Source organism: Phocoena phocoena, chromosome 8 (assembly GCF_963924675.1).
Source record: "Phocoena phocoena chromosome 8, mPhoPho1.1, whole genome shotgun sequence".
In the NCBI taxonomy this organism is placed as follows: Eukaryota; Metazoa; Chordata; class Mammalia; order Artiodactyla; family Phocoenidae; genus Phocoena; species Phocoena phocoena.
In genome coordinates, this window is record NC_089226.1 from 2,763,469 (window position 1) to 2,786,941 (window position 23,473).

At 51.1% G+C, this 23,473-nt stretch overlaps 1 protein-coding gene across 4 annotated transcripts in view; it reads left to right on the forward strand.

Moving 5' to 3' along the window:
* Positions 1–21,959, forward strand: part of OPCML (opioid binding protein/cell adhesion molecule like) — a 1,073,563-nt gene extending 1,051,604 nt beyond the window's left edge. For 2 of the 4 annotated variants that reach the window (XM_065882988.1, XM_065882991.1), the window contains 4 exons: positions 5,216–5,353; positions 5,783–5,903; positions 6,376–6,527; positions 21,508–21,608. In XM_065882988.1, the coding sequence (XP_065739060.1) occupies positions 5,216–5,353; positions 5,783–5,903; positions 6,376–6,527; positions 21,508–21,608 (512 nt within the window). Of the gene's footprint in view, positions 1–5,215; positions 5,354–5,782; positions 5,904–6,375; positions 6,528–7,422; positions 7,450–21,507 lie in introns of all 4 variants that reach the window. The other 2 variants (XM_065882987.1, XM_065882990.1) reach the window with 2 other exon arrangements.
* The last annotated feature ends 1,514 nt before the right edge of the window (positions 21,960–23,473 follow it).

Consider the following 23,473-nt stretch of genomic DNA (forward strand, 5'->3'; position numbering starts at 1 on the left):
CGTGGTCGTTGAGGTGTTTGATTCCAAGTTTCCAAGGTCGGCATCAGTAGGAATCGTCTGTAATAGCCCCTCTTGCTGGGCAGCAGGGAAGCGGATTTCTGGCTTTTCCAGAAGCCCTGCCGTGTGAGTCCATTGCCCCCCGGGGCCTCCGTCCCCACCTCTGCCCACTGCCTTCCTTCTGGCCGCGTCTCCTCTACCCCCGCTTTCTTGCTCATCTGTGTTCTCCTTACGTGGCCGTTCCTTCCCGATGCTCCCGCCTCCCTGAACTGATGCCTCTTTCCATCCATGGTCCCCCCCACCCCGCTCATTTCCTCTGGGGCGCCCGCCCCCAGGCATGTGCCATTGTGAGTCACCTCCTGACAGGTCTCATGGCAAAAGCTGTGACAGGTGCTGGCATTTAACCTCACAAAGCATCTTCCCCAGATAGAGTGGCAGCTTTTCCGTGGCTGATGAGGAAGGGCAGAGGAGATGGGGGCACCTCGCTGGGCTGCAGGCACCTCCCTAGCAACTTCTAATCATTTCAAAGGGAGAAGCCGGGCAGGGTTTGCCTCCAAATGGGGAGGATTTCTTGAATGATGTGAATAGTCAGGCAAAGGAATAGGCCACCCCTGGAATCATCCCTGGGGACATCCACACGGAGGGGCAGATATTCTGTCAGGGACAATCATCCAGAAAAGTGAGAGGCTAACTTCTTTGACCCTCCTGGTACTTCCAACTCTATAATTCTAAGGAATTGGCTGAGAAAAAAAGAAGGGAAAATTGGGCCAAGAGTGAAGGCTGAGAAACAGCTGGCTCAGAAGGATGAGGATGAAAAGGGAGAAAAAAGAAGTGGGTCAGGAAGCGTCCGGGTTTTATTGTGGACTTCCTCTTCGAGCTCTTCATCCCTGAATGCTTAGTTTTCTGCCGTCTCTAATAAATCTTTCTGACCCACCATACCTTACTTAAGGGGTCTAAAAGCAATTAAGAATGGAAAAATTGAGCCTGGGGAGAAAAAACATAAAGCACTCCGGGTCTGGGCTCATGAGATTGTGGACCACCCAAATCAAGGACGTTGCCTTCTACATCCTCTCCACCCACGGCATCTAGCCCATCACCTCTCTCACTGTCAGGGATGAGTAAGACAGCCACCGGTCTCATCGGGGACAGCCGGCCGGGCCAGGGACCCTTCTTCCCAGGGGTGGCCTGCTCCCCGTTTCTGAGATGGCCCAGACCCTGCTCGTGGACACTCTGCTCATTCCTTGTGCTCTGTGACTGTTAGGTCGGAATATGTGTCCCTGCAGAAGAGGCCGCCCTGTGCCCATGGAACTATGGGGCCGGCTTAGCCCTTCCCCAAGCACGAGACCTGCGTCTGTGGGGTCCGAGTCCAGGGACCTCCCCCATCCCTGATAAATGGCCCCATTTGTATCCTTGCAGATCTTAATCTTCCTAATACAGTGGATTGAACTTATCTTCTTCAAAGCGCTCCTCCGTGGAAAGAAAGAACCCGCATTTTTAAATATATTTCAGCCAGTGATGCAGAGCCCACTTCCTTCTGCTTCCAGTCATGTTATATTGGGCTGTCCGAATGCGCAGGGCAGGGTGATATGCCTCTGGGTTACTGGCTTATGACAGGACCTCTTACCATTAAGCAAAACTGCGGGGCAGACTTGAAGCTTGCTATCTTTTTTTCAAGTCCCTTTTGAATGTGTCTTCAGAACCTTTCCCATGGCGTCCAGAGCACCCCGTCTGCCTTTCTTTCCTTCCTTGCACCAGTGCATCCTTCGTCGTCCTCCTCCCTCCTTTCCTGTCGCCCCTCTTGTGGTCCCCCCTCTGCCTCCCCCGCCCAGTCAGCAGTCTGCCTTCCTAGCAAACAGGATTCAAACATTTGTTCCCTCCTGCCCTTTTCTCTGCAGCATGGAATCAGGATTTTACATCACAACCAGAACTGGAGAGGGCAGGGAAAGCATTCCACCTTGCAGTTTCCTAGGTCTCCAGGCCTTTAGCAACCTAGATTGTGTGTGCTTTACAAATCTCACCCAGTATTCAAAGCAATTAAGAAAATAGCATCTCCGTCTCCTTCCATGGACTTGAGGTGAGGACAGGTGTCAACATCTTCCCTTTCTTAGCAAAGAAAGCTGGGTTCGAGTGGGCGCGTGTTTTGCAGTAAGATCACAAAGACTCAGTGGAAAAGTAGCTTCAGGGGTCCACATGCTCAGCGTCAGTGTGCCCTGCAAAGCTCTCAACTCCAGAGAGAGGGTGTCTTTTGAGATGCCGGCTCCACGAGGATCTCAACGCAAAGGGCAGGCAGGAAACGTCGCTGACCCCTTCACAGACCCAGATGCACATGTGAGTAAGAACGGGCTGAGAACAGCGCTTGGTGGAGAGTGTGGGCCCCAGGCCAGCAGCACGGAAATCCTAGGACACTTGGTAGAAATGCAAAACCCTAGGCCCACCCTAGACCTACCACATCAGAATCTATCTATAGATATAGATATAAAAACTTGGAGGAATTTATATGCAAATTAAAACCCGAGAACCGCTTACTTTATAGAACTAACTTGACAAAATTCATTTTCTCACTTAATGAGGTAGTATTATCGTAACGATCCCCATTTTATGTGAAACACTGTTCCTTCCTCCCTCCCTTTTTTTGCTGTCACATAACAGTCCATAACAACAGCGGTAGAGATGGTGAAGATGAATTCCCGCATTGCAGAGGGTGGCCTTGTTGTCCAGCAATCCCCCAACTCCCCCAATTCAGACAGGAACTTTGAAGATGCTGAGGAAGATGCTCCAGAGCAGGTGCTGCCTGGGGTCTGGGGTGTGCCCTGCCAGCCCCACTGTAGGTATAGCTCATCTGTTTGGTTAAGTGCAGGGGGTTTAATTACCTGTGGCAAGTACACTGTGGTACATTTTGAAAGAATGATGGAGTCTTAGTAGGAGAGAGCCATCCTTTCCATCCTGTTGTATTTATTTACCGCAAGAAAGGCACACTGAATCTGGAAAGTCGTTTTGGTCTGATTTTATTGTTGTTTAATCCTTAAAACCACTTAGATTGGTCAACCGGCATCATTTCAATGAGCGAGGCAATTTTTATCTTTATTAGACGTCCTGAAATAAGTGATTTCAGAATCCCCTTCAACTCTGAGATTCTTTAAGTCTAAGAGAGATAAGGAAAAAAGGGTGAGAGGATGTTGACATCCTTCCTTTGAGAGGAAGCTTTGAGGAATTAGATATGAACCAGCTTGGGTGATTAAATGTCTGCTGGGGTCGAGCGTCATAACCAGCACCACCACCCTGAGATCCCAACAAGCAGGGCCCCAGGAGGCACCTACTCTGGAGCATCTTCCTCAAAATTTTCCAAGTTCCCATCTGGTGCCTGGGACCAGCATAGGCCAGCAGTGCCATTCAGGAGTGACACTCAGATCTCAGACTGGGAAGTGTGGACTTATCCCAAACCCCACTTCCCCCCTTCGCCTCTACTTCCAGCCAGTCCTCACATGGGTTCAACCAGATTCCCAAGATCCTGAAATTCTCACCTGTGGGCTTGTCCTGGGGCCTGTCAACCGGCCTAAGTTCCAGGAGGGTACCCTGGTAAGTGGACTGCTTGGCTGGCTGACGGATGCACGATTTCCTTCAAAGAATAGCGTGAGATTGGGCTCCTAGCTGACTCTGAGTGACTCAGTTTGTTTACCTATTTGCCTGCAGCCCCACACCTTCTGGGGTTGGCCTCGATTCCCAACATCCAGACACTGAAGGTAGAGCCTGGGTGACCTTGGTGGGGCTGGGTGATGGGGGCAAGGGAGGCCCTGGGAGCTGAAAAGCCAGTGTCCTGGGAAAGGGGCAGGGTGGTAGGGATACCCCAGTGCTTCCCGTGGAGCAGAGTCAGGATGCCAAAGCAGCGGCCTCGTGTCTGCCCATGAGCCCACCCCCATGACACCCCACTTCCTGCGCCAAACCCATCGTGGGCCCAGACTTAGTCGAGCAACCATTGGATCAGCTATGCTTCTACAGGGTGTGAGAAAAGTTACAATGTGTTTTTATCATCCTGAAAACTAATTTTGCTCTCATGCCGGGAGCATAAAAAGGAATCAGGTATCAGGCTTAAAAGAAATGCAAATGGATGTACTTTCTCCTCGGCCTTTGGGTTGGCTGGGTTTTCACAGGAGCCTGGTGCTTTGACAGCCTCAGGACATTTGTGTTTTAAGACAGAAGGTCTGTCCTCTTGGCAAGCAGAGGGGTCAGATTGTGAAAGAGCATGTAACAGTGACTGCAAGAAATGTCAATTTTGCAGCCCCAGAGTACTTAGGATCATGAATTGCAAGCTTCACAAAAGCCTGAGAATGACGCCTCCAGAGTGTCCTACAAAGCCGGGTATTACACCCATTGAGCTCCCTCACCCCAGGTTCTGGGGATCTCAGGGTTATTTTATGTTGGCAAATGTTTATTGAGCACCTACTACATAGCAGGCAAGAAGAGCTTCCTCATTCATTCATTCTCCACTTTATCTTCTCCAGGACAGTGTGAAACCAACCGGCTGCTTTGTGTCTGTCTGTATCAAACTGTTAAACTCTCACATTCATTCTACAAGTAGTTACTGGTTTGTACTCTGTGTACAAAGGCATCTCTACATTGTGAAAAATGAAGATGTCCATACTCACATACCCTAAAGTTATTCCCACAACAATTCTGTTTAAGAATATCAAAGCTTACTAACGTGCCACAGTATCTCATATGTACTCTCTTAATTATCATGTAAGAAAAATAATATGCCCTTTTTATCAAATGGTCTGAAAAGTTAAAGTGACTTGGACAAAAATCCATTGATCCAAGACTCAAGCAGAGAATTTCTTCACTTTGGGGCCGGGCTTCCCTGGCGGCGCAGTGGTTGAGAGTCCGCCTGCCGATGCAGGGGATGCGGGTTCGTGCCCCGGTCTGGGAGGATCCCACATGCCGCAGAGCGGCTGGGCCCGTGAGCCATGGCCGCTGAGCCTGCGCGTCCAGAGCCTGTGCTCTGCAACGGGAGAGGCCACAACAGTGAGAGGCCCGCGTACCGCAGAAAAAAAAAAAGAAAAAAAAAAAATTACTTTGGGGCCAACATAATGTCCAGAATCTTTGACTTGATATTCAAACCCCCGTTTTATGGCTTTTTGTTTCCTTCGCTTCCAAGCTCTGTGAGTACAGTTACGCCCCTGGTTTCACAGTTTCTTGATTGTCTCTGTTTCTTTCCTCCCAGACGGCCAGGGCTTTGTTAGTGAGGACGAATACCTGGAAATCTCCGACATCAAACGTGACCAGTCCGGGGAGTATGAGTGCAGCGCCTTGAATGACGTTGCTGCCCCCGATGTCCGGAAAGTAAAGATCACTGTCAACTGTGAGTAGACCCCCGTCAGAGTTCCAGGGGAAAGGAGGGCATGGGGACTGAGGGAACTGTGAGTAGACCCCCCCCATCAGAGTTCCAGGGGAAAGGAGGGCATGCGGACTGAGGGGACAGAGAGGTAACGGCAATGTCATTTTCTGATAGACCCAAGTTGTTTCCAGCAGGAAAATACAGTATCAGATTGCTGTGCTCGTCACCACCTCCAGGGCCATGGACTGTCAGGACTTTTAGCTAATGGGGAGACTCATGAACTCTGGGTTAGTGTGAAGGCTTGAAGAGATGCTGGGGTAAAACACAGTATCTTCAAGCAAGAAGTCATCTTCCTAAAATACGTGATCGTTTAGCTGGGAAGGGGGACGTGCACGGCACGTGACTGATGTGCGTCTCACCTGTCTCACGGACTCGCTCTGCATCTCCCTGCAGACCCTCCCTACATCTCCAAAGCCAAGAACACGGGTGTCTCCGTAGGCCAGAAGGGCATCTTGAGCTGTGAAGCCTCTGCAGTGCCCACGGCTGAGTTCCAGTGGTTCAAGGAAGATACCAGGTACCTTGAAAGCGGAAACAGGGCATGTCCGAAGCAGAGCTGATGGATCGTTCCCCACGTGCAAGGAGGGTGATGAAGTCCAGGGGGAAGATTCGGCAAAGCAAACTGATTACAGCCTCCATTATAAGAGTCTCCTTTTAGAACCAGACACAAAACACGGAGGGGGCTGGGAAGTGGACAAAACTGATGGACCTTGTTTCAGAATCAGATTAGCTGTAGACACGGTGGTCTTCAAGGACTAGGGGAATGCAGCCCTGGAGCGTGGGCACCCTCCCCTTTCAGCCCCTGATGGAGGCCGCGGTGCTTACAGCTGGAGGGTAGACGGGCCGGCTTAGTCCGAGGGAAGGGCTTTGTGAGGAGGAGAGTGTGTGCGTGGATCCATCTGCGCCGTCTGGACTTCCCGGGACCCTCCTGCCTGCTGCCTCACCGTGAGTGCGCAACCAAACCCGTCGCACCTCCCCTTTTTTTGCAGGCTGGCCACCGGCCTGGACGGCGTGAGGATTGAGAACAGAGGCCACATATCCACACTGACCTTCTTCAACGTCTCGGAGAAGGATTATGGGAACTATACGTGTGTGGCCACGAACACGCTTGGGAATACCAACGCCAGCATCACGCTGTATGGTGAGTGCAGGAGGCCTGGACGTGGGGCTCGGCGGGGCGGGGGGCTGCAGGGACTCGGGTGGGAGGAGCACGCACCCTGCTTGGCCTGTGTCCGTCCATAGGGCTCAACCCCCCACCTTAGATGCAAACGCACCTCTACCTCATTCTCCTGGCAGACGGTACGTGGTGTTTGCAAGGTAACTGCTAGCTCCTGGCCTCGTGCAAGGTGAGCTGTGCACCTCAGCAAAGGAATAGACCTAACTCTGAACCAAGTTGCAGAGTGGTTACCGTAAACAAGACGGAGCCATGGAACAGGTCGATTGTAGTACTGTCTATTGGTCGGAGGGGTAGATGAGATGTAGTTTTAAGATACCCTCTACAGTAAGAGTCGATGACTCCAGGGATCAAATTTTAAACCAAGTTACCTGCTGCCATCATGACTGACTGCATGTCACGTTCCCATTCATTGAAATGAACGGAGCAGGGGGCTTGAGTCCTCATCGGGACGATTGCTCTGTCCACAGCTGAGACAGCCATCCCTTCTCTGCAGGTCTCTCCCTCCCACACGGCGGGAGGGGCCTCCAGAGTGGCCCTTCGGGAGACCTCACCCTCCCTCAGTCAACTCTCGCGCTGCTGTGTCCATCTCCTCGTGCAACATTTCACCCCACGGGCCAGGCCCAGCTTGTGGCGATAGTCCGTGTGTGTACGTGCATGTTTATTTGCTGAGATTTGGTTAGAGGGAAGCGTCTGGTGAATAGGACGGAAAGGTATTCATTTTTCACGTGGACCTCAGACCCAGAACAAGCTTTCAGCATTGACATGAACTAAACTTTGTCCACCAGCCATCTGAAATGTGTGATCTATGTCTTTTGTTTTCTCTCTGCATTGTGTGTGCATTTTGCTGTGTGTGTCTTAGAAATAAGCCCCTCATCAGCAGTGGCAGGTGGGTACAGCATGTTCCTTCCCTCCTCTGCCTGCCTGAATGCCTGTGCTTTTGATTCCCACCCTCCTTCAGAGACAGGCTCGCCAGCTCCACCTCCTTGGTTTATCTCCCTCGGTGGCTAGACTTCAGGGGGCTGGTCTGCACAGGTTAGGTAGCAAGCATGTGGAATATGATGGCTTTCACACTCGTTATATGTTTCCGGAGAAGGGCTTCCCCCCCTCCCGCCCAAACAATAAGCTTCTACTTGGCGGCCTTAAGAGGGATGAGTATTCTGCTCTTTGCAAGCAGCAGCAGCGAGGGGAACCCAGCCTAGACACCAAGTGGCTTACCAGATGACTGTCTCCGTGGGGACATCACACGAGCATGAATGGATAATTCCTCCAGCCCAAGGCAGAAAGGGCTAACGACTTAATTCTGAAAGCTTCATTTTCAAATGGAAGTACTTGGGTCATTATTCATAATGATCATCGTAATATCTACCGCTTACCAAGTATTTATTGGTTTCAGCTAGTTCCGTGCAAGACAGGTGACTAGCCCCATTTTAAAGATGGGTAAGAGGAGGACCCAGGAGGCACGCAGAGCTAGTGACGAGACCCAGACCCCTCCTCAGTGCTGGCGAGTGTGCCCAGAGGATAAGGGTGTGAACCATGGGCACACACACACACACACACGCTCCCTCACGTGCCAGGTGGGGCCTCACCCTCCCTGTCTGGAATCAATACTGGCTCTGCCCACACCTCGGTGTCTGTCTGTGAATGTCCATCCCTAGGTCTTGATAAAACTTAGAAGAGGTGTGGCTGGGTTGCTGCTCTGCCACTGACCCTGCCGTCACCCCTGAGTCGGTGGGGTTGCCCGCGGTGGGATGTGGCTGACAGTAGGGTTCCAGGACTGACAACTAGGCGATCCGGGCGCTTGTCCCTCTGTACCATTGACTCAGGAGAGAAGTGTGTCACAGCCGAGAACAGCAGTGTGTGGAGATGAATGATGCATAGGCTGGGGCTTAAACAACCAAAACTTGTTTCCTCACAGTTCTGGAGGCCAGAGGGCCGAGACCAAGCCAGTAAGATCTGTCAGCTGATTTCGATGAGGGCTCTCGTCCTGGCTTGTAGACGACCATCGTTCTCACATGGCCTTTCCCCTGAGCATGTGGGGGGAGGGAGAGGAAGGAGTGGGAGAGGGAGGGGGGAGAGGGAAAGGGAGTGGAGGACGGAGAGGGAGAAAGAGAGGAGGGAGTGGAAGAATGGGAGGGGGAGGAAGAAGGAGGAGTGGGAGGGTGAGGGAGAGGAAGAATGAGAGGGGGGAGAGGGAGTTGGAGGAGTGGGAGAATGAGAGGAGGGAGAGGGACAGGAGGGAGTGGGAGCGGAGGGAGAATGAGAGGGGGGAGAAGAGGGAGAGAGAGGATGGAGAGGGAGAGGGACAGGAGGGTGAGGGAGGAGAGGACGAATGAGAGGAGGGAGAGGAGGAAGAGGGAGTGGGAGAGGAGAGGGACAGGAGGGAGTGGGAGAATGAGAGGGAGGGGGAGGGAAAGGGAGCAGAGGACAGAGAGGGAGTTGGAGGAGTGGGAGAATGAGAGGGAGAGGAGTAGGAGGGTGAGGGAGAATGAGGAGGGAGAGAGAGGGAGTGGAGAGGGACAGGAGGGAGAGGGAGAATAAAAGGGAGGAGAGGGAGAGAGAGGAGGGTGAGGGAGTGGGAGAGTAGGGAGAGGAATAGGAGGGAGAGGAGGAAGAGGGAGGAGAGGGAAAGGGGGGTGAGGGAGAATGAGGAGGGAGAGAGGATGGAGAGGGACAGGAGGGGGAGAATGAGAGGGAGAGAGAGGAGGGAGTGGGACAGGAGGGAGAATGAGAGGAGGGAGGGGGGAGGGAGAGAGAGGATGGAGAGGGAGTGGGAGAATGAGAGGGAGAGTAGGCAGAGGAATAGGAGGGAGAGTGAGAGGAGGAAGAGGGGTGAGAGGGAGGGGGGAAAGGGAGCGGAGGATGGAGAGGGAGTTGGTGGAGTGGGAGAGGGAGAGAGAGGACGAATGAGAGGAGGGAGAGGAATAGGAGGGAGTGGGAAAGGGAGAGTGAGAGGAGGATGAGGGAGAATGAGAGGGAGAGAGACAAGAGGGAGAGGGAGGGGGGGGAGGAGAGGGAGAGAGAGGAGGGAGTGGGGGAGGGAGAGGGACAGGAGGGAGAGGAATAGGAGGGAGGGGGAGCATAGGGAGAGGGAGTGGGCCAGGAGGAAGTGGGAGAGAAAGGGAGAGGGAGTGGGAGAATGAGGGAGAGTAGGGAGAGGAATAGGAGGGAGGGGGAGAGGAGGAAGGGGGGAGAGGAGAGGAGGGAGAGGGAGAATGAGAGGAGGGAGAGGAGGAAGAGGGAGTGGCAGAGGGAGCATAGGGAGAGGGAGAGAGGATGGAGAGGGAGTGGGAGAGGAGGAAGTGGGAGAGAAAGGGAGTGGGAGAGTGAGAGGGAGGAGTGGGAGAGGAGGGAGTGGGAGAATGGGAGGGGGGGAAGGGAGCGGAGGACGGAGAGGGAGTTGGAGAGGAGGGAGAGGGACAGGAGGGTGGGGGAGAGGCAGAAGGGGGAGAGGCAGAAGGGGGAGAGGGAGAATGAGAGGAGGGAGTGGGAGAGAGAGGAGGAAGAGGAAGGAGAGGGAGGAGTCGGACAGAGAGAGGAGGGAGAGGGAAAGGAGGGTGAGGGATAAGAGGGAGAGGAAGGAGAGGGAGAGCGCTGGGGGGTGGAGGACGGCTTCCTGGTGTGTCTTCTTATTGGGACACTAATCCTAGCCAGTCGGGCCCTACCATTATAACCTCATTTGACCTTAATCACTTCCTTATAGGCTGCATCTCCAAATACACATGGGGGGTTAGGGCTCCAACATATGCGCTTGGAGGACACAGTTGAGCTCCTAGGAAAGGCACAGCTTCATATCCCCATGCAGCCAGCAACACAAAGCCCGTGTGAACAATTTGGAACCCACTTTCCACTTCTGTCTCCCCTCTCCACCTAACCTGAATGCATTCTATTAAAGGACCATTCGAACATTTATAACTGATCTGCTTAATCTCCCCAAAGCCACACAGACAGACACCCTGCATCCCAGGCACGCATTTGGGTTTGCCGTCAAAGACTGGAAGCTTGGTTTTTGGAGACCCTTTGGACTCTGCACCGTGAACCCATCCCAACATACATTCACGACAGGCCTCTCACACAAACATGTCTTTCCTATGTTTCCTACCTCCACACACAGAACAAAGGGAAATGAGATGAAAGCAATGTGGAAAGAAAGCAGAAGACACAAGCTATGAAGACGGGCTGAGCCGGGAAGTGCTTAGAGACAACATGGGTAGGGTGGGAGATGCTCAACGATGACTCAGTGGCTGACCTTGATGTGGGATGTTTCTTCCTCACCGTCACCAGTTGCTGCCCCTCCAGAAGCCGCACAGACAGAGCAGGTCACCCAGCTGCGTGCCAACTCAAAGTGGCATTTCACACTGTGCACTTTTCTTAGCCCCGGACCACTGCCGGGACTGGAGAGGCAACGGAAGGTAGAGAGCAGACCAGCACGGGGATGGGGAAAACTGAGTTCCAGTCCTCACTCTGGCACAAACCATGCTGCTCTCTGTTCCGTGGTTGCCTGTAAAATATAAGAACAGAACAAAACAGACTCCAGGCTCTTTCCAGCTTTCTAAGTCTCTGTTCTGAATTTGAAAAACAAAGGGAAACTAAGCTAAGAGGCAGATCTCCAAAACCTGGCATCCGTAACCTTGGGAATGGCAGCAGGTGCTGTGCCTATTGCAAGCAACTTGCTCGAAGTATCCGTAAGCTTTCTTGAGTGGGTGAGGCATTCGGAGGCCACCTGGGCCCTGGCATCCTGGAGCCTGGCCGGGTCCGCACGCAGCAGGGCCGGGCGGGCTCAGCTTGCTGGCCATGGCTCTGCCTCTTGCAGAGGCCGCTCACGTTCTCTCGACTTGCCAGCCCATTCTGCTTCCACTGGGTCTTGAGCAAGAGGCCCCATCCCCCTGTCCTTAGGGTGCAAGGAGGGAACATTCTGAACCTGATTACATCCAGCACTGCAGAGAGTGTGGGGCAGTAATGAGCCGTGTAAACGTCGGTATTTCTGTATTACTGGAACCGGCAGGGGAGAGGGACAGAGAAGGCAAACAAAGCCAGAACGGAGGGGGATGCTGCCGAGAGACAGACAGATTTCTCACACTTCATCTGTGCAATTGCAGCAGCGACACAAATAAGTCACGTCAAGAGTTAAGCATCAGGAATGGGCACCGCTCCGAGGAATCCTGTCACTGCGAATGCAACAGCTGGGCTCAGGACTGTTTCCTCAAGGCAAAGCCTCAGCCCCTCAGAGCAGCCAGGAAGAAGGCCTACCTCTTGGCCCCTGGAAACTATGAGGACAGAATCTGTATTTTCTTTTGCTAATGGCCATTCCTCCAGAGTAAACATACATATCAGGCTGGCTCTTGAGACAGGATTTTCATCAACTAAAGGCAGGCGGACCAGCTCTTCTCATCCTGCACCCTGGGCTTCCCTCACCCAGGGTCCCCCACGGAAAGCTGGTTCACGCCCTGCCCCCCACCTGCACTCCTCTATAAAGGCTCCCAACAACCTCACCTTTCCCCCAGGTGGCTCCAGGTGAGACCTGAGGGCTGGGTGCAGGAGTGGAGGATCCCGAATCTGCCCTCCCTTCACCTCCAATCCAGCCCAATCCACGCCTCAGTCTCACGGCCTGTGTCCCTCCGAACACCCAGCCTCCCCTCAGCCCCAGACCTCCCTGGCCCCCAACACCCTGCTTCTGGCTTCTAGGATGTGACTCGCTGTGGCTTTCTTCTTCCCTCTCGGTCTCAATCTGCTTCGAGCCCCTCCACCTTCTGCCCAGGGGTGGCATTACAGCAAGAGGAGAAGGGTCTTCTGTGTCTTCAGGCATCTTCAAGAGTTGTATCTTAGCCCACCGCTTTGGGTGCTTTAAAAATGCAGATTCCTGGGCCTGGTCCCAGACCCATTTCCTGAAAACCTCCCGGTTTGTGCTTTGTAGGCAAGCTCTCCCAGGGAAGTGTAGGCACCCGGGAGCCAGAGTCTCCGAGCAGCAGTCTGGGGGCTCCCCGGTCCGTGTCCCTAGCACTCTCCTCAATTCTGAGCCACAAGACGCTCTGCTACCTGAATGTCCCAGGGGAATCTCCATCTTTCTCTCCCTGGCATCCCTTCCCTCCTCAAACGTGCACCTTATCTTCTCACCCACCGCCTCACTACAGTCTCCACGGCCGTTCTAACCCTTTCCTCTCCAGCAGGTCGGAGCAAGCAGGCACCAGCCCTCCTGCCACTGCTGGGGCAGGGGCCTTGTCTGGCTACGACATTCTCTTACCGGTGGGTGGTCCGGTGGTCCCCTTGTCTTTGATAATCTCTCTTCAATCTGCCACTTCAGGGCCAGGTGGCCCTTCCCAAACTCAGAATGAACCTGTTCACATCCTGCTGAAAAAAAAACCAAAAAGTTCATTGCAGCTCTGTCATGCAGAGTGAAGTCAGAAAGAGAAAGACAAATACCGTATGCTAACACATAAATATGGAACCAAAGAAATGTCATGAAGAACCTAGGGGTAAGACAGGAATAAAGACACAGACCTACTGGAGAACAGACTTGAGGATATGGGGAGGGGAAGGGTGAGCTGTGACAAAGCGCGAGGGAGGCATGGACACATATACACTACCAAAAGTAAGGTAGACAGCTAGTGGGAAGCAGCCGCATAGCACAGGGAGATCCGCTCTGTGCTTTGTGACCGCCTGGAGGGGTGGGATGGGGAGGGTGGGAGGGAGGGAGACGCAAGAGGGAAGAGATATGGGAACATATGTATATGCATAACTGGTTCACTTTGTTATACAGCAGAGACTAACACACCATTGTAAAGCAATTATACCCCAATAAAGATGTTAAAAAAAGAAAACCCTCGAAGGCCTTTCGTGCTCTGAGATCAACCTCCCTCGTGGCCCCAGGTTCCCCACTGCCTTCTCTGCATCCACCATGCTAAATACCCGCCCCGCCCTGCCCGGCGTGGCCGATCCTATTGCACAGTCCAGCCTCGACTATGCTGCTTCTGCCCAGCAATTCATTGATTCAGTGAATGTTTGTTTCGAGCCTACTGTGTGCCAGGGTTAGATTTAGGATTTAGGGACCGTGAGGAGGAGGAGGGAGAGGAGGGAGAGGGAGAGGAGGGAGAGGGAGAGAGGGAGAGGAGGGAGAGGGAGAGAGGGAGAGGAGGGAGAAGGAGAGAGGGAGAGGAGGGAGAGGGAGAGAGGGAGAGGGAGAGGAGGGAGAGGGAGAGAGGGAGAGGAGGGAGAGGAGGGAGAGGGAGAGAGGGAGAGGAGGGAGAGGAGGGAGAGGGAGAGAGGGAGAGGAGGGAGAGGAGACTTCCCAACCTCCTACAAGCAAGTAAATAGACATTTACAATAGAATATAAGCGCTGCACTAGAGCAGAGAAGAAGCTACTAGCTAGTAGGTGTCAGCCAGAAGGGGCTTCAGACAGCTCAGAACCCTCTGAGGTAAGTACGCCTGGAGCTCAGAGAATTTAAGCCACGTGACTGAATCCTTCCCGCATATAGGAATTCCACCGTAGAAGGACACGTTAACATCCGGTTTTGCACCCAGGTCTGTCTTACCTTAAACCCATGTTTCTTTCTAACCCACAGGTACACTGTCTCTTCCAGTGTGTTGAAGGGTCACAGAGGGAGGCGTTTGCCCTCTTCTCTGCCTGATAAAATTGTACTTACCCTTTAAGCTTCCACTCAACGGTACCCCATCCATTAAGCGTTTCTGAACCCCACTGAAGAATCACTCACCCATCTTTTGGACTCTCTTGGTAGTTCACCCTTAGGCTTATATTTTGTTTGTATTTGTTTCTGCACTAAAGGATGTAGCCCTGTATCTCGCAATAGTTATTGACCAGTAAGCACTGGATGGATTAATAAATATATCTTCCAGTCAGTGGGGCATCCGTTACAGCCTCTTACAGGGTAAAACTCCTCACTAACCAAAGGAAGGTCAAATACTCAAAAGGTCTTATAGTCTCCTCCACCGCCCCGCAGGGAAGCCAAGTCAACATTGCTGACACTTTCCCTTGCATTCCAGCCCCCCTTACGTCCCAGTTCTAATTTGAAATTTAGGGTCCCCTCCCGCAGGGTCTTTCTCCCTTGTGAGAAACATCCTGACAGACTGTTTAGGAAGGCGTTCATCAAATGATTTCTTCTTGCAGAGACATCAAAAGCTGCACGTGCCTGTCCATTTCCTGCTGATAACGTATATGATTTTTATTTTCCAAATCCACAGTTTACATCCAGGTGGGAGGGAATGAGTCAGAGAGAAACACCATCGATTCTGGCTGATGGCAGCAGCCTCACCATTTGTGTTTTCCCCAACCTGCGAAATGCCGACATATTAGGAAAAAATATGCAGACATTTCACGTTTCATTCCTGGGAGGCTCCTTGTCACTGCCTCGCGCCCCTACCCTGCTCCGTCTGAATCACTGACATCTGGCCGTTAGCCTGAGCATTTAGACTTTAACACAGAGCGCTCGGGCTGTGCTGATGTCAGCACACGCCCCAGCTTCTGGTTTGGCACAGACCAAAGCCCTGCTTTTTTCAGGGTTGTGATGAGCTGACTGGTTTGAATTAACTTCTGATACGAACTTCCTAGGCCTTGGGCTTTGTGGGAGCACAAAGCAGAGATGGCTGCCTTTTTGGCTTCTTTAGCCTCATGCCTTCCTGGAGCTGCAAAGCCCCGTTCATCTTCCTTGTAGAACAACACAGGGCCCCGTTTTCGGCTGTAATTAAAGACAAGGAAGGAAAAGCTCCCTCTCAAGGGGAGTGATGCACCTTCGTCCGCCGGCGCTGCTGAAAACAGGCTTACGTTTCCCCAACAAGTGTAACGCACACATCGTCTAATTGGATTTCCTCGCTCCTCTTTTAATCACCAAAAACATCATTATCCTTCTGGTTCCTCATTAGGAAGGTCACATAGTTCACGTTCATATTTACAAAACCCATACGAATTCCAGAACAAAACCGTATCTTCTTAGACTTCAGATGCCTCCTTGATCTCACTGCGCTATCACCAAGTCCAACTCAGCTGCGGGTTTTTATTTTTCTCTTTTCTTTCCTTCATGTGATCACCCTACCGCCTGCTATTTTAGTAGGATTACAGCAACACTTTGCTTTCCAACTTCTTGCTGAAGAACCGTGTATGCCTTATTTTCGTTGCAATCATGGAAAGGAAAAGGGTGACATTTCAATACCTTTCTCGCTTGTTGTGGACCCTCCATCTTTAAGCTTCAAAATCTCTCGTGAGGCAGGATCCTCATCAGTAAACTTATATAGTTTTCTGGGAGCTTTGTGCTGAGTTTGGGTACTTTGATTTTCAAAATCTGTTCTTCCAGAGGGTGATCAGCCAGCCCATGAGCGCAGCAGCAAACCCTTGCTCCCTGGAGAGCTAGGCCTGCAGGTTAATTCTACGCTAAACCCTCAACCAAATTTGCTTTTTAAAAATGTGTAGTATATTTAATCTAACAAAGTAAGTAGCTTCTACAAAGTGGACTTTATTTTACTCATTTGTCTGTTTGCCTCTTTCTTTATTTACTGTCTTACGGCTGCTGGGCCTCACACGTGGCCATACCATAAAATCTTCCCTCCGGCCCAGAGTACACATACTGATCGACCTTTGTGACGTTTACCATTTCTGGAATTTATCTCTTGATCATTTCTGTCTCTTTATCTCTTCTTTCTGTGTGCTGAGGGCTAACTTACTTTGGTCTGCATGTGTCCTCAAGGTGTTTAGTTGTCATTGTTGTCATTCACAGTTGGTTTCGTGGCTTCGTGTCATCGTGTGAGCTTTTCAAAGATGCTCCATTTCAGGAAAGGAGGAAGCAATACGTTTTTAGTGTTGAGGAAGGGAAAAGGAGCGGCTGGAATGAGGGGAAAGGGCATAATTACACGTTCTCACTTTTAGTTTATCCCTGAAAACTATTTAATTAAGGCTGATGTTTGTAAGAGCTATTCTTGTAGACTGAGTCACTGTTAGCCATAAATAAGGATTTCTTGAACGTGGTGCTTGCCCACAGAAAGAGCTGGGCTTCTACAAGCACTTCCTCAGAATAACTGGCCTTCTCTGGGAAGCCTTTACCTGTGGTTGGAGCTACATCAGGTCTTGTCAGGAGAGACCAGTCACTTGCTAAGCCAGAGTCACGTCTGCTTTCAGTGGGTGTTTGGCAATTATCTTTAAGAATTCAGTATACACAGGGTCTCTTTATTTAAAGCAGGAGCCCCACAAAAGGTACTATTTTAGAGACTAGCAGTTACGGTCCTGGTTCTAATTCACCCAACTGTTACTCATCCTTTACTTATACTCAGTGTATCATCTTCACTCATCCTCAGAGAACCCTGCAAGTACAGAGAAAACCACCTCCGCACATATATTATACATTAAAAAAAAAAAAAAAAGTTTGAGAGCAGTTAACCGTCTCGTCTGCAGTCATCCTGCGAGTGACCAGTGGAGCCAGAATTCACATTCAGTTCTCCCGGGTTCCTGAATTCACTCCTCTCAGACAGGCAGGGTGCTCCGGAGGTGAAAGGGAGGTTGGATTATTTTATTCCAAAGGACTTTCTTCTCAGAGTCTGTGAGGGCTTAAAACGTGTTTGCGTTCCTTTATTGATTTAGACTAGCACAGAGGAATTCTAGGTCCTAATGGAGGATAGGGGGACTTCCCTGGTGGTCTAGTGGTTAATACTCCGAGCTTCCACTTCAAGGGCCGCGGGTTCGATCCCTGGTCGGGGAACTAAGATCCTGCAGGCAGTGTAGCGCAGCCAAAAAAAAAAGCTAATGGAAGATAGGGTGTGTGCAGGCAGAGGCTGTGCCTGTCTTCCTCTTTGGAACGGAGCCTGACACATGAAAGCACCCGCGCACGTTTGTGAGTGGGCGGCATGGCTTCCGAGGCCAGCGTGGGGTCTGCTTCCCTCGCAGACTGGTCCTTTGCGCTTGGCCTTGCCACAGAGCATGGCTTTGGACTCTCTCATTGCCCTGCCCAGTGCCCCACACCCTCCTCCTAGGCCCTAATGGCCAGAGGTCTCTCTCACCCATCTCACCTCTTCATTCTCACCTACCAAAACCCAGCTCAGGATCAATGTATTTGGAAAAGGTCGAAACAAGCCAGTATTAGCCTCAACTAACAAGTGGAAGGTAGGGGGTATGGTCCCACCAGAGCAGCCCTTCCCACGATCACATGACTACTTCCTGCCAGACACTGTCCTAATCTCTCCGGTCCTTCATCCTGAAAACTCCACGTTATTACCCCCATTTCCAAGGAGAAAACTGCAAGCGCTTTGTCTGAGATCACATAGCTGGCAAGCCGCAGAGTCGGGATTTAAGCCCAAATTGGTCTGAAGCCAAAGTCCCAAGCGTCGGTTGCACGTTTACAGCGGTCAGAGGCTTTACCCCAAAGGGTTTAGGGCTGCAAAGACAGAGCGGCGAGGCCAAGGCAGGGCAGATGCATACAGGGAATCATGGGACCACACCAGTTCACTAGACGGCAGCAATCCACTGCTGCTTCTGTATTAAAGCACAAAGACTCATTCGCATAATCAGGAGCGTGGCCTTAGCACACAGAAGCCTGTGGGAGAGACCCAGCCCAGGTTCCTGTTTCCCCTCATCTCCAGTAGCGTCAGGCTTACCTTGAAGATGCCATTAAAGAATCAGTTCAGGTGGCACAGTGGTTGGGAGTCCGCCTGCCGATGCAAGGGACACGGGTTCGTGTCCCAGTCCGGGAAGATCCCACATCCGCGGAGCGGCTGGGCCCGTGAGCCACGGCCGCTGAGCCTGCGCGTCCGGAGCCTGTGTTCCGCAACGGGAGAGGCCACAGCAGTGAGAGGCCCGCGTACTGCAAAAAAAAAAAAGGATCAGTTCATCGCTGATGGCCTTTGTCTTACATTCCTCCAACATGGAGTATGGTACACGGACGTGAGCCACTCTCTCCCGGCTTTGAACAAAGCCCGAGAGCCTTCCTGTAGGCCCCTCGCTTCCTGTAGGCCCCTCGCTTCCTGTAGGCCCAACTGCCAGATCTCAAATGTGTCCAGGATCCATAGGAGGAGAGCACGGATAGTTTAATCTCTGCCCTAGTAGATTAGGTAAACGCTTAGGCCAGAATAGCTCAGCCCTTTCTCATACACTGATTGGCCAAAGGCACTCTGACGATAAACTGCCGTGTCATCTGATGCTTAAAGCAGGGCTTATAATACCTGCTAAGGAGTAAAATTTCCTGAAAATGCATAGAAAGTGAGGCTGCAGAAAAGGAAACTCTAGGAATGTTTGGTGCCCTCTTGCTGTCTCAGGAGATGGCATGCTGGGTGCAGAAAGCAGGAGTGGTGACGGTTTTGCACCACTGGAAAAGGCCATCTGGCTGCTCCCCAGCTGTCCCTTCTGGGACCAGATGCAGAATTTGCAGCCATTCAGTAACTCAGGCTACTAAAGGAGAAGAGCTCAGAGGTCATCCCTCCCAGCCTCCTCTCGCTGCAGGTGGGAGAACCAAGGCCAGAGAGGAGCTGGCACTCAGCTAGGAAGCAGCAGAGTCACACGGAGAAACTGGGTCTCCAGATGCCCAGGCCATTATTCCACGATGCCGTGGCCTCTGAAAAACATGCACAAAGGATTGATTTCCACAGAGAGGAAGTAAGAGTTGTGATAATCAAGGGCGCCAACCCTGTAGACAGAGTGACTCGGTTCTAATCCAGCTCCGGGTGTACTGTCTTATGTGGCCATGGGCAGGGTACTTACCTGCTCTGCTTCTCAATTCCCCATCTATAAAACAGGAACGCCATGGGGTTTCATGAAGATAAAATGGATTAGATGTTCAGCATTTAGAGTCACGTTTGGCACACAGAAAGCGCCATCTAGGTATGCCGTATCTCATCCCCCCGAGCGGGCTGAGCAGGCTCTGTGCCTACCGAGGCCCCTCAGAGTTCCACTCCTTGGAGAACTCAGCTGAGGCCAGCTGAGGCTGCAACACCCCTCCCTGCCTCAGCAGCGCGAACATCTTCCTGGCGCTGCGACCTCCCGTCTTGATGACTCTTCCTCCCTCTTTCCCTGCAGCTCGCACTGCTTTGTCTTCCTAATGCTCCTAATACTTCCGAATACTCCACGTGCTGGTAGCATGACATCCCCAGAAATGCTAAGCCCACTGGTAGAACTTGGAATAAAGTGATTCCTAAACTAAAGGCCTCTGTCTGTCTAGAATGGAGCCCATTCGGTTGTTTCCTAAGTTGATATCAATATAATGAATTAGACACACACACATGCATACATATACATATATATATAACTAGTGAATATATATCATATATATAATATATACTTTAAATATTCTTTACAAAAACATATGGGTCTTATACATCTGTGTTGCCCATTTCCTTTTAAACTCACTTAAAAATCTAAATCACTCATCTGTTGCAGAAGACAACAGAGAATTACCTCGCGCTTCAAACTGGGCCTTTTCCAACTCAGCACATTCCGTAGGCCAGTACAGTTCCTAGGATATATGCCTGGACTGATGGGGCCTCAGAGTCAGGCTACTTTCTATAAATATTTATGAAGCTGTCGTGGGGACCACAGCAATGGGCTAAGGACTGGACTCTGCCCCTATCTGCAAATACTCTATAACAAAAGTACAGAAAACGATGAACAAGACTCTCGACGTATCGAGTAAATATGAATTTTTAGTAAACAGAGAATTGTAAGTCAGAGGAAGAAAAGGAGTCCTTTTGAGATCCCTGGGGTGGGAACAGGTGGATGCCAGCTGCTGGAGTGAGAGGACCATCCATCCCCAGGCTGACAGCATCACTGCCCGCCCAGCAAGGCCTGGATCCACGCCATTACAATGACCAGCAAGCCACAGGACCTGGCTCCTGTCTGAGGAGACCCTGCACCACTGAGGCTTTTTTCAGTAGTAAAGTTATTTCCAACAAGCCAATTTACTAGTAAAGGAGGTGGTGAAGCCCTGTTTCTTGCCTGTCACTCCATCCCTTTGTCACTGGCCCTACAGGGTTGCTTCTAATCCCTTGACTTAATTAACACTTAGTTTTGCTTTCCCCGGAATACTCTCTGCTCCCTGCTCGCTGGCTACTCTGGTCTTGCTTATGACCCTAAATTCTGATGCTGGTAAATAAAGGTGATGGAGGAATACAGGGGCAGAGATGGACACTCAGCCTTCCACCCTGGGTCCTCGGAACAGGCAAGGCGATCTTCTCAAGGATGCAGATGAAGGGAAAGGAATCGCACCTGTGATTCTGTGGTCTTATTTCACAGCGGAATGTGAGGGTTTCACGAGGGCTGTGTAAAAGGGCCAGAGAGAGGGAAGAAGAAAGAAAGAGGTTGAGGGAGAGCCCTGCCAGGCAGGGGCGTAAGGTGGCTGTTGGGCCTGAGAACGGGGGTCGTCTCTGTCACCTCTGGAGACGCACCTCTGACTGCTGGGATAAACCCAACCATAGTCTTTAAAACCCTGGGTGTACGTGTTCATTCTTCCTCAGTGGCTTCGGGAGACGCCGCCCCAATATCCCAGTCACACCAGATGAAAAGTCAGCCACATCAACACCCAGACTCCTGTGTTTCACAAAATCCTCTCTTCCTCTCCTTCCTCCTCCCACCTCTTCCCTCCACTCTGACCCTCATCCCTCTCCTTGCCCTCCCACCCCTGTCTGTTCTGGACACGATTTCCAAGGAGAGAACACAGGTAGAGGCGCTGCTTACAAAGACCCTGCCCTAACCTGTCAGCCCACACGTCTAACCATTCCCTCCCTCTACCTCTTTTAGTTTTTAAACCCCAGTCTTTGAGAGCAGGCTGTAGGGTCCAGGCACCCCAGCAATGAGCCCCTTTGAGTTTCTCCCAGTGGGCACTTTCCATTTACGCAGACTTGGAAGGGTCACTGGTGGGTGGGAGCTGCTCACGGAGAAGCATGTTTATGCGGTGCTCGTCAGGGGATGAGGATGGTGCCCTCTGGGTATGTGCTAATGGGTCTGTCTCTCTTTCTCCCACACAGGGCCTGGAGCTGTCATTGACGGTGTAAACTCGGCCTCTAGAGCGCTGGCTTGCCTCTGGCTATCAGGGACCCTCTTTGCCCACTTCTTCATCAAGTTTTGATAAGAAACCTTAGGTCTTCTGAGCAACGCCTGCTTCTCCATATCACAGACTTTACCTACACTGCGGAGAGCAAACCAGTTTGGGCTTCTTTTTGTTTTGTTTCTGTTCTTCTTGGTTTGATTTTTTCTTTGGTTGGTTGGTCTGTTTATTTGATTTTTCTATCCAGTTTGAATGAGTGGGGTTGGGGGGGAGGGGTGTCCAGGGTTCGTGTAGGATAATCATTCATTGGTGTGTCCAAAAACGGAATCTGTTCCTCTACCTTGGCCCTTCCCTCTCCTCTGCCTTCCCAACACCATCACCACCAGCCCTACCCCCCCCCCCCCCCAGTAAACCATAAGCTCCATCTGGGCAGAAAATGTGCCTCGTGATAAACACCCTGAAGACACAACTTCACTTACAATGTAGTGCACAGCAAGAATTATATCCAAGTTTCCTATCATCTGCATCTTCTAAGCTTTGGACCATTTTCCTGACTATAATGTACATATCACTCCTTCCATGTTTATTATTGTCTAATTACACGAGGGTTCACAGCCTTTCTTTCTGGGAAGTTCTCTCTCTAAATATATATGAAACATTGCCATCGTTTCAGCCATTCTGCCCTATCTGCTTTCTCTACCAGCTATAGGGATTTGTAGTTTAGGGATAGGCACACAACCCAAAACTAAACATTTAGCAGTCGTGTGACCGAATAAAGGGGGAAGCATTCTGAGGATGGTACTTCTCGCAAAAAAATGCCGTCCAGGTCATCAACAATGATCTGTAGGTGGCTGATCATTTAGGTTTTATCGCGCTCTCTACGAAAGTAATCATACAGTTATCCATCTACTCAACTGTCCGACTGGTCGTTCCATCCACTTATCTACCCACCCGTCTTCTTCTCTAGCAGTGTATTATTTATCGGTCTGTCAATGTAATTCTCTAACATGTCTTTCTGTGTCTGTTTCTTTCCCCACTCTTCACTCTCAATCTATCACCACGTTAATCTCTAACCGTATTGTGTCTATTCCACTGGATTCATGTCTCCTCTACCTTCTGCAGATATTGGCATCTTCAAAATGACCTATATCAGCTTCTCATGCGAAAGCCAATGATCTCACAGGCTAACAACATAGAAAGGCAACATGTCATGGACTGTCTGGAATGTGCTAGCCCATCTACCCAAAGTAGATACTGGTAAGAGATGGACAAAAGTAGCAATCGAATGAATGATCCGTCACTCACTCTTCCCAGCAGAGACTGTGTATTGAGAAACACCTTCTTGGGAAGCAGATAAGCCTTGGCAAAGCCTCGATGAGTATCGTGTTTTTTCTTTCTTACCGGAAGGACAAGGTGCCAAAATTCATGTTTCTCTCAGCCTTTCAAGAAGGTGCAGTCAGGAAGCTATGGGACTGTGCTTCATAGCAAGAAAGTGAGAGAGAAAACACAGCTCTGTCTCTGCAGTGTGAAGAGCGCCGTCCACCTGAGTGGGATGACTTCTGCTATTGTCTCCTCTCTGCTCCAGTTTTGGTTTCATCTGTTTGAAAACTATCCAGTAAAAAGCTGATGAAAGCCAATTACATGGCGGGCGTGTTGACAACGCTGGTATATGTTTCAGGAAGCTCTTCTGAGCTGAGGGCACTTGAGCAACTGACAGTTTCCAAGCACTTGATTAACACAACACTGCAAACAGAAGGGGAAAGTGACACACAATTTCCTCGGATACAGGCTGCTTCTCCAGGAGCTTTGAGGAAGGGTGCCCTCAGCTCTCCATGTTCAGAGCAGATCTTTCCAGAACACAAAGAAGAGCTGACCTGATCTTTCTGTATTGTCTCCTGGGACAAGAAGGACTCAGCCGGCAAGTGTGCCAGGGTGGCAAGAGAATG